Consider the following 10,828-nt stretch of genomic DNA (forward strand, 5'->3'; position numbering starts at 1 on the left):
CTCTTTAGAGATGGTTTTGTAACCTTTTCCAGCCTGATGAGCATCAACGTTTTTCTGAGGTCCTCAGAAATCTCCTTTGTTCGTGCCATGACACACTTCCACAAACACGTGTTGTGAAGATCAGGCTTTGATAGCTCCCTGTTCTTTAAATAAAACAGGGTGCCCACTCACACCTGATTGTCATCCCATTGATTGAAAACACCTGACTCTAATTTCACCTTCAAATTAACTGCTAATCCTAGAGGTTCACATACTTTTGCCACTCACAGATATGTAATATTGGATCATTTTCCACAATAAATAAATGATCAAGTATAATATTTTTGTCTCATTTGTTTAACTGGGTTCTCTTTATCTACTTTTAGGACTTGTGTGAAAATCTGATGATGTTGTAGGTCATATTTATGCAGAAATATAGAAAATTCTACAGGGTTCACAAACTTTCAAGCACCACTGTATATTGAATTCACTAAATCAAATCAATCAATGATCGTTAAACGGTAGAGCGAGTATCGCAATGAACACACTCTCACCTAATTATGCTCTTAGTGTTAGAGGCTTTTGGGACCCCCCCTGTTCGTTAGGGTGATTAGGAAACGTGTTTCTGAGTCTCATAAAAGGGTGTCATAAAAGGAAACGGATTTCTTAATGAAGCACAGATACAGCACGCACAATAACATTTTGTAAGCTCTTCGTCAATAGACATCTGTAGCGTCTTGGTGATTTAACAATTGTGTAAATAGTGACTCCAATGCGAAATAATGTTGTTTTAATAATTTGAAGATAGATTAAAGTTTCGTGCAACAATATCAGTCATAGTTAGGCAAAGAAAAACAACAGTCGCTGATAGTATTGCAAACTTTATCCGGTTTTTAAAAAAACGAGAACGAGCCGTTTGGGAGCCGACAGAGTCGAGTCTGCTCGGTGAAATGACCCAAATGATCCGACTCAATGAAAAGAACCGGAATTCCCTCTCCCGCACAGCCAGGGTTTTTTTGTTTTTTTTTTGCAGCGTCACGTGTCTGAACAGCAGAGGGCGCTGTTCTAATGTTCAGACACAGTTTTACATAAAATCTGGAGAGCTCATAGCCCATTCCCCGCTGTAGCGACGAGTGAAGCCATCTGGCCGCCATCTTACCACTCCCGTCGCGTGTATTTGGCTTGTGTGTTAAACCGTGATATCAGAGCAAATTTGCCCCAAGAAAAGTATCTCCTGAGTTATTTTCCCCTTTCATTACCTCCTCTTATTTTCTCACCTTTATCCACATTCCTTATGTCTTTATAGCACTCCCCTTCACTGTTATTGTTTTTTTCCTTTTCCAGTCCAGTCTCTGATCGTTTTTTTTAACGGCTCTTTTACTGCTATAATTATTTCAACAGAGATTATTTCAGTTTTTTCTTACACAGTGTATCTTTCTCTTTTGTCTATCTATCTATTTATCTATCTTATTTTATCTATTTATTTATGATTCCGGCGGCACGGTGGTGTAGTGGTTAGCACTGTCGCCTCACAGCAAGACTGTCCAGGTTCGAGCCCCGTGGCCGGCGAGGGCCTTTCTGTGTGGAGTTTGCATGTTCTCCCTGTGTCCGCGTGGGTTTCCTCCGGGTGCTTCGGTTTCCCCCACAGTCCAAAGACATGCAGGTTAGGTTAACTGGTGACTCTAAATTGACCGTAGGTGTGAATGTGAGTGTGAATGGTTGTCTGTGTCTATGTGTCAGCCCTGTGATGACCTGGCGACTTGTCCAGGGTGTACCCCGCCTTTCACCCGTAGTCAGCTGGGATAGGCTTGCGATCAATATGACCAACAAATACTGTTAAGACATGACTGTGAGAATGAAGTGAAAATGGCAAATAACACAAGAAAATAATCCTGTTTCAACAACTATCCTAAATAGAAAGGAGATATTGTACAGCCTTTGTGTTGGAATAATAGATAGATGGATGGATAGAAAAGGAAAAATAATTATATGAAAAAGAAAGATACACTGTATAAGAGTGTAAATAATCTCCATTGAAATAATTATAGTTGTAAGAGTCATTCAAAAAAAATGATCAGATACGACTGGAAAAGAAAAAAAATAATAGTGAAGGGGAGCGCTATAAAAATATGTAAGGAATGGGGGTAATGTTGAGAGAATAACAGAGGAGGTAACGAAGGGGGGGGGGGAGTCAGGAGATGCTTTTCTTGGAGCAAATTTGATTGGATATGACAGTTTAACACAAGTCAAATACACGCGATGGGAGTGGTAATATGGCGGCCAGATGGTTTCACTCTGACGAGCCTAGAGCTCTCCAGATATAAAGCTCAGTGTGTTTCGAGTCCTTCTGTAAAACAAGAGATTTCCACGGACTCGACCAACAAGGCAGAGTCATCTCATCTCGTTATCTCTAGCCGCTTTATCCTGTTCTACAGGATCGCAGGCAAGCTGGAGCCTATCCCAGCTGACTACAGGTGAAAGGCGGGGTACACCCTGGACAAGTCACCAGGTCATCACAGGGCTGACACATAGACACAGACAACCATTCACACTCACATTCACACCTACGGTCAATTTAGAGTCACCAGTTAACCTAACCTGCATGTCTTTGGACTGTGGGGGAAACCGAAGCACCCGGAGGAAACCCACGCGGACACGGGGAGAACATGCAAACTTCGCACAGAAAGGCCCTCGCCGGCCCCGGGGCTCGAACCCAGACCTTCTTGCTGTGAGGCGACAGCGCTAACCACTACACCACCGTGCCGCCCCAATCTAGTTTTAACCTAGATGAAGTGCTTTATAAAGGATTCAAAAAGTTTGCAATGGCTTTAGGATCCATCCATTATCTGTAGCTGCTTTATCCTGTCCTACAGGGTCGCAGGCAAGCTGGAGCCTATCCCAGCTGACTACGGGCGAAAGGCGGGGTACACCCTGGACAAGTCGCCAGGTCATCACAGGGCTGACACATAGACACAGACAACCATTCACACTCACACCTACAGTCAATTTAGAGCCACCAATTAGCCTAACCTGCATGTCTTTGGACTGTGGGAGAAACCGGAGGAAACCCACGGGGAGAACATGCAAACTCCACAAAGAAAGGCCCTCGTCAGCCGCTGGGCTCGAACCCAGGACCTTCTGGCGACAGTGCTAACCACTACACCACCGTGCCGCCCCAATCTAGTTTTAATCTAGATATAGTGCTTTATAAAGGATTCAAAACGTTTGCAATGGCTTTAAGATATTTAATATAAATTGTGATAAATAGCCGAGACGATGACTTTTAATTTGACACAATCGCGTCATAACGCTTCCTTTTACTTCCTGTACGTCTGGTTGATTATCTTGGCTCATCTGGCTGAAAAGACACGTCAACAGCGCCTCCATCTTAGATAGGTCCATTTCGTTTACGTTAAAATATTCTTGGAAAATGCCGGTACAATGTGCAGCGTATGGGTGTAAGAATCGTCGAAACGCATATCTAAGAAAACATGGTGTCACTTTCCACAGGTGAAACTTCTGATCATGTGTGTGTCTTGACACAGAGACTAGCGAGCTAGCGTCAACCGCTGACAGTTTGTTGTTTACCGAATAAATGCGATCATATTTTCCTCGACTTACTTTCTTAACGTTTTGTAATGACCAATGGTAAGTTTAAGGTTAAGTAAGAGGAGTTTGTTGACGTGTGGTAGAGTAACATTAACTTTAGTCGCCGTGTTTGTGTTTTGTAGCTGTGTTTGAACTCCATCAGTAACAGCCTGAGTGCTCTGACTGAAGGAAACCTGTAACGTAGAAACGCTGAAGAATAACAACAGATTTGCAGGGGAACCCAAAGGCCAGCCGGATATATTGCTCCTATACACTTCCTTTTGAGACTCCACCCACTCATATTTGTTAAAGAAAAGTCTTAAAATATATCTGGAGTTGTGTGGGGAAAAACCAAACCCTCAGGCGCTGTTTACACATACCCGGGTATTTTTAAAAACGCATATTTTCTAAACTCCGTTTTCCAAAATAACTTCGTGCGCACAGCTGCGGTTTTTTTTTTTAATTACGTTTATATTGATCCGCATAAATACGCTGTCAAGAGCTGTCAAACTCGGTGGCAGTGTTAGGAGAATGACAGTTCCACACAAACCAATCAGAAGCCTCATCGAGAAGCGCGCATGCGTGTACACTCACCCTGTATGTACGGACGTACCAACTCTGCGAGTGACAGGAGTGAGGATCGCGACATTCTGAAATTTTCCTGCCATTCCTCCGGGACGACAATGCCATTCTCGAAATTCTCCCACCAGATAGCAGACCGTCCAGGCCGAACCCAAAATCGCTGGCGGTGGTACGGTCGGGCTCTTTTGGTCACCAGAAGCTCCGCAATTGCTGCCCTCCGAGCCCTAATGCGTCTTTGCTGGTCAATGAGCTTTATGAGCTTTATTCTCAAAAGCAAACAGGCGAATATAGCTCTTAATAACAGAAATGCTGCTACTCTGAGTATTTCCATGCTTGTCATATGTACAATGGTCGCTCTTTTGTGGCGCGAAGATTGCCTAAAACTCCGTTTTGGTCTCTTTACACACAAACGCAAAACGGAGTTTTCAAAAAATCTCCACTTTTGCCGGGGTTTTTAGAAAGAATCGTTTTCAGAGGAAAAAAAAATCCGTTTGTGTATAAACGAAAGGCACAAACGAAGGCAAAGGTCTGCGTTTTTAAAAATCCCCGGGTATGTGTAAACGGCGCCTCAGTAGCTTCACTTCCAAGTTCTTGAAAATGCGAAGGGGGCGGAGTTAACGTGCCATCCTAAATGAGGTGATCTAAACCCACTGCTTCTGTTAGTTCATATAAACTTTTTTTTTTTTTGTTAGTTCATATAAACTGCTCACAGGATCAGGTTTACAAAACTACCGACTAATGTAGTTTCACTTCAATGGTGTGGTGATACCTAGTCTGGTTAACACCAGACCATGTCACAAGTGAAATATGGTCTGGAATCCGCCTATTGAATTTCTCGTAGGGGAGGTGTGGTTTACGATTGTCAACGGCCGTTTATTGGACGTTGCAAATGTCTATCATTTGGCGTATCCGTAGCCCATGGCCAATCATGGCAGTTGTACCCGGTGACGTAGTTAGAGCGACGAAGAAGAGAAGGAAAGAGAAAGAGAAGGCAAAACAAAAATAGGAAAACAATGGCACCGAACGATTGCCGCCGTTTGTGCAAGACAAAGCTTGATCGAAAGTTTGGTTCGTATCGCTCGCCGCCATGTTAAATGTGATCCGTAAACAGTCCCAAATAAACTACAAGCTTCCGTTTGTCGAGTAGTACGCGTCACCGTCTTTCCACCCTCCCCACTCTCTGATTGGCTCCCTAACTCAGGCGAGCCTTAGACCATAGTTTCCATGCTGTCTTTTCAGATCGGAACGATTGTGCAAAGCAGCATGGGATTTCCCAGGCTAGGTGATACCACTTTTGTTTATAGGCTTTGTATTATTTTCTGCACTAGGCTTTCTATATTTTGCTAATAGGCTTTTTTTGGGTGGGTGATTCCATGAGCCTTTAGGGTTGTTTTACAATCAGGGCATGTAAGCTAAAAATCACATTTAACACTTATTATCTTCAATATCAAAAGGCTTGACTAAATAAACTTGGTTGTTTATTGTAACCCTGTGATAGCTCTTTACCATGCAAAAAAAAAAAAAATTGGTGATAATGTTATTTTTGGTGAATGTATGGCCATATATGTCATATTTAGCAAAATTACTCGTGTCATTTAGAAAAAGTGTGTTTTTGACCACAGGTAGCTCCAAAAGGGATGCACTTAAATCATTCTTTATACCATAAAACAAATATTTGGTTCCATATCACTGGAAACATAGTTAAGTTTTAATGTTGAATGCCAGTAAGTTTTAAGACTATTTTGATCAAATTAGTATGTAACTGTGCCCAAAAAATGTCCTCTCCGAGACAGTTAATTTTTCAATGTAAAATAACATATCTAAAATGATTATTTTCATCCTAAAATGTGGTCAAGATATTGGGACATAAATATTAGAGACAACTAACACAAAGCTTACAGCCTTATATTTAAAAGCGCTATGGAAGTAGTGGATTCTGAATTGTCAAAAAAAAAAGTCCTCTCCGAGAATCACTTCATTTGTTTCTCCCAGCCCTGCTTAAAGCTCCACTTAATCTTCTTTATCTTGTAGCAGATTACACAAAACGACCATACACATTACTCGTGTCATTTAGAAAAAGTGCTTTTTTGACCACAGGTAGCTCCAAAAGGGATGCACTTAAATCATTCTTTATACCATAAAACAAATATTTGGTTCCAAATCATTGGAAACATAGTTAAGTTTTAATGTTGAATGCCAGTAAGTTTTCAGACTATTTTGATCAAATTAGTATGTAATTGTGTCCAAAAAATGTCCTCTCCGAGACAGCTAATTTTTCAATATAAAATAACATATCTAAAATGATTATTTTCATCGTATGTCAAAAAATTACCTGAAATCTGTTCTTTAACTTGTCCTTCACTTAAAAACTGGTACAAGAACCAGTTTGAATCAATTTGAATTTTGGACCCCTGTGACACGAATTTTGGACCCTGACTGTAAAACAACCCTTTAGCTATTGCAAATTTTAAACAAGTTTGTATCTGAGCAGCGTATTACATTAATGAACTCTTTTTAGATTAAAACAGAAACCATAATGAAGGCTACTGGGTTTTGGTGCAAAATTAAGAAGCGAGTGTGACAAAGTGTCCAGAAGAACTGTGGCTGGTTCTGTAAGATGATAAAAGAAAGTAGGTCTGCACACTGCTGGATACGCTCCAAAAAATAAACTTTATTTAATTAAAACAAGCAACGTTTCGATCACCCTGGATCTTCATCAGGCATATGCCTGATGAAGATCCAGGGTGATCGAAACGTTGCTTGTTTTAATTAAATAAAGTTTATTTTTTGGAGCGTATCCAGCAGTGTGCAGACCTACTTTCTTTTATTATCTGATACTTTTGTCTGGCACCTGCAAAGAGTTTTTTGGATGTGCGCACCCTACTCAAACGATTATGGTTCTGTAAGATGGTCAGTAAAACCTACAGCTCATTTCCTTATCTAACTGCCATGCTACTTTAAAAAAAAAAGCGGAGTTATCTCACACCAAATATTGACTGGTTCATTTATTATGGCTTACTGCTGTTTATAATATATTTTTTTATGTTGAAACAATTTCATTATAGGGTGGCACGGTGGTGTAGTGTTAGCACTGTCACCTCACAGCAAGAAGGTTCTGGGTTCGAGCCCCGTGGCCGGCGAGGGCCTTTCTGTGTGGAGTTTGTATGTTCTCCCTGTGTCTGCGTGGGTTTCCTCCGGGTGCTCCGGTTTCCCCCACAGTCCAAAGACATGCAGGTTAAGTTAATTGGTGGCTCTAAATTGACCGTGAGTGTGAATGGTTGTTTGTCTCTGTGTGTCAGCCCTGCGATAACCTAGTGACTTGTCCAGGGTGTACCCCGCCTCTTGCCCATAGTCAGCTGGAATAGGCTCCAGCTTGCCTGCGACCCTGTAGGACAGGATAATCAGCTACAGATAATGGATGGAATTTCATTATTTTTTAAGCCGGTTTTGGTCTACAGCATTCCTTTACATATGCCTAAGACTTTTGCAAATATAACCTAAGATTGTGTATTTCAAGATTATTATAACTTTTTAAAAAAAAGTTTTACTTTAGCTTTAATAAAAGCTTTAGATGTTAATACTGATTTAATTTTTCTTCTTTTTCAGTTAATTTATTATGTAGACAAATGCAATACTTAACTCAGTTTCTCTGAGTTTTTTTTTTAAATTCAATACTAATGTTTTATTGGTAGTTTGTTAGCAAACATATACACACAAGTCTTCATTACGGACAGTGGCTCCATATAATTAGTAAAAACACAAACCTGGTTAATGTAGAGGACATTTCGGACATTCTAATCACTTTATAATTTTTGAATTAATCATTTATTTTCAGTATATAATTTGGGAAACAAGGTTGCGATTTCATCAGCTGAGATCACGATATCATGAAAAAAATGAAAACTTGCTTTTCTACTTTGCATGAACTTGAGGAAATCGGAATATTGCAACTTCCTGTCAGTGAATGTGTTCAGGAAACAGAGTTGACAGCTGTAGGATATGTGTAAAAAGATGTTTTAAATGGATTTATTTAACATCTCATGCTTTCATTAATTTAAGTGGATTCTGTAGCAAGGCTTTATTATTGATTGTTTATCTGAAATATGCGTGTAGATTATCGTGAAGGACTGTTTAGCTATATTTGTAAATGTAATCTCAGTGCTGCACAAATAGCACCCTGATTGTGGAATCACCCTTTTTAATATAACTAGCATATGTGGTTTGTCAGTGTTTCTAAAAGTACTAATGCCGAGTTATATTTGTGTGTAAATGTATTTAAGGTTTCCTACTGATGCTAAACTGAGAAAAGTTTGGGAGACTGCCCTCAGAAAAGAGGGGTTTTCAGCCACTCCTCATTCAGTTCTGTGCAGCAAACATTTCACAGAGGATGCTGTTGACCGAACTGGGCAGATTGTTCGCCTGCGTGAAGGAGCCGTCCCATCAATTTTTAATTTCCCAGCACACCTTCAGAAAGTATGTATGTGATGTTGTTATTATTATTATTATTATAAATTCTAAAATGGTTTGTTAACATAACTTACATAATTGTTGCATTTCCTAAAACAACAAAATGTTATTTTAGAAACCTATTAAACCAAGAAAGACTGCAACATCACAAAAGGCTGCAGCTCCTTATGAAGTAGTGGTGATGAAAGCAGACAGCAATCCCAAGAAACTAAAACCTGAAACTCTGGTTTGTGGTGTGAGTATTTGTTTAATAAAAAAAAAAAAAAAGACTGGAATGAATATGCATGGAGCCTGATATTTTTTTTTTGGGGGGGGGGGAGCAGGAGCATTCATATGCACTGGATCCTTCACCAAACAGGGTGAAAGACAGATTGGTTCAGGCCCTAACAAACATGGAGCGCCTCCAGCGTCAACTCCGCAATGCCAAGGACAGAGAGAGGAGGTGCAAGACAACACTAAACAGTGCCCTGGATGATCTAAAAAAGAGAAATCTCATCACTGATGAACTTCATCAAAGACTGTACATGTATTCAAATCTTTAGAAGTCACTAACTCTTGCTAAGTTCGTTAAAATTGCACTGTGCAGCTTTAAGAGGGTATTAAATATTTCAGTTTTGTGGCACAAAAGGAATTAGTTAATTTGAGGCAAATAATTTTTGTTTAAATGCTCCATGCATACCATTCCTTTTGGATTTTCTCTTGTGGGCCCTCCGTGTCGAACTATTACCCCAGTTAGTGTACTGGAACCAGGATCCCTCACCAGCTTTGCTGAAGAGTTTTCTCTCCCACAGTGTACTGAAAGATTTTGCCTGATCATGATGTAAAATACCATGAGCCTGTAAATATTGCCTTGTTTTTGCACATAAATGTATAATATTTTGTAGTTTTGTTTACTTCCACCCATAATGCAGTTGACCTGCTACTGAGGAACTGATCAGCTACTAGGGATTGATCAAATACTGTGTATTGTACAGTTAATACTATATACAGTAAGTGGATGGATGTCAAGCGCTTCAGTTAATGTTCACATCAAACATCAGAATGAAGAAAAAGTGTCATCTCTGTGACTTTTTTTTTTAATAATTGCATGGATGCTGGTAGCAAATGGGCCGACTTGAGTATTTCAGAAACTTCTGATCACCTGGCACTTTCGTACAGAAGAGTCCCTAGAATTTACACAGAATTTTGCAAAAAGGAGAAGGAAAAAAAAGCCCATGAAGTGACCAATAATTCTGTGAGTGGAAACACATTGTTGATAAGAGAGGTCAGAGAAGATTGGCCAAATTGGTCTGAGCTGCCAGGAAAGATATGTATAATAACTCTTTACACCTGTGGTGAGGGAGAAAAAAAAGCATCTCAGCATGTACAAAACATCAAAACCTGAGGTGGATGGGCTCCAATGCTGTCAGCCAAGAACAGGAATCTGAGGCAATCATGGGCACAGACTTGCTTAAACTGGACAGTTTAAGATTAGAAAAAAGTTCACCTGGTCTTTTTCCAGTATTCAACTGTTCACTTTTGGTGAGTCTGTACAGTTCCTCTGGGGCGGCATGGTGGTATAGTGTTTAGCACTGTCACCTCACAGCAAGAAGGTTCTGGATTCAAGCTCAGTGGCTGATGGGGGCCTTTCTGTGTGGAGTTTGCATGTTCTCCCCGTGTCCGTGTCGGTTTCCTCCAGGTGCTCCGGTTTCCCCCACAGTCCAAAGACATGCACTTAGGTTAATTGGCTATTCTAACTTGCCCATAGGTGTGAATGTGTGTGTGAATGGTTGAGAGAAGAAAACCTTGATAATAATCATGGTACAAGACTACTGTAACCACTACTGTAATTCTTCCCTTGAAATGTTGATGGACCTGCCGTCAGGCAGAACACAAAAGAAGTAGTACAGTTCCTATTAAAGTTTTTTTTAACACAATTCCGTATCAATAACTTTGACATAAATTATAAGTTAAAGTCAAGACAAGGAATTTCAATGTTTCTTTTTATCAATTCCATCTTCTTTTATTGGTCCTAACCAACATGTCAAGTGGCAAAACAGCACTGCTGATGCAGCAGTGTCTGGCCTCTATCAGTCTCAGCACCCTTACACACTTTAAATTTTTCTTTTTAGTTCCAGGAAAGTTTATAGAAATATAACATCTCATCTCATTATCTCTAGCCGCTTTATCCTTCTACAGGGTCGCAGGCAAGCTGGAGCCTATCCCAGCTGAC

General features: G+C 40.2%; 1 protein-coding gene across 2 annotated transcripts; it reads left to right on the forward strand.

Moving 5' to 3' along the window:
- Positions 1-3,323: 3,323 nt before the first annotated feature.
- LOC132894442 (THAP domain-containing protein 6-like) lies at positions 3,324-9,495 on the forward strand. Of its 2 annotated transcripts, none has more exons than XM_060934264.1 (4): positions 3,324-3,489; positions 8,430-8,622; positions 8,732-8,851; positions 8,940-9,495. In XM_060934264.1, the coding sequence occupies exons 1-4, from the start codon at positions 3,410-3,412 to the stop codon at positions 9,156-9,158; spliced, it is 612 nt and encodes a 203-aa protein (XP_060790247.1). In that variant the 5' UTR covers positions 3,324-3,409; the 3' UTR covers positions 9,159-9,495. The 2 variants fall into 2 exon arrangements, with proteins under 2 accessions (XP_060790247.1, XP_060790246.1); XM_060934263.1 differs by lacking the exon at positions 3,324-3,489 and adding an exon at positions 3,520-4,390.
- Positions 9,496-10,828: the final 1,333 nt, after the last annotated feature.

This window comes from Neoarius graeffei, chromosome 11, assembly GCF_027579695.1.
Source record: "Neoarius graeffei isolate fNeoGra1 chromosome 11, fNeoGra1.pri, whole genome shotgun sequence".
Taxonomy (NCBI): domain Eukaryota; kingdom Metazoa; phylum Chordata; class Actinopteri; order Siluriformes; family Ariidae; genus Neoarius; species Neoarius graeffei.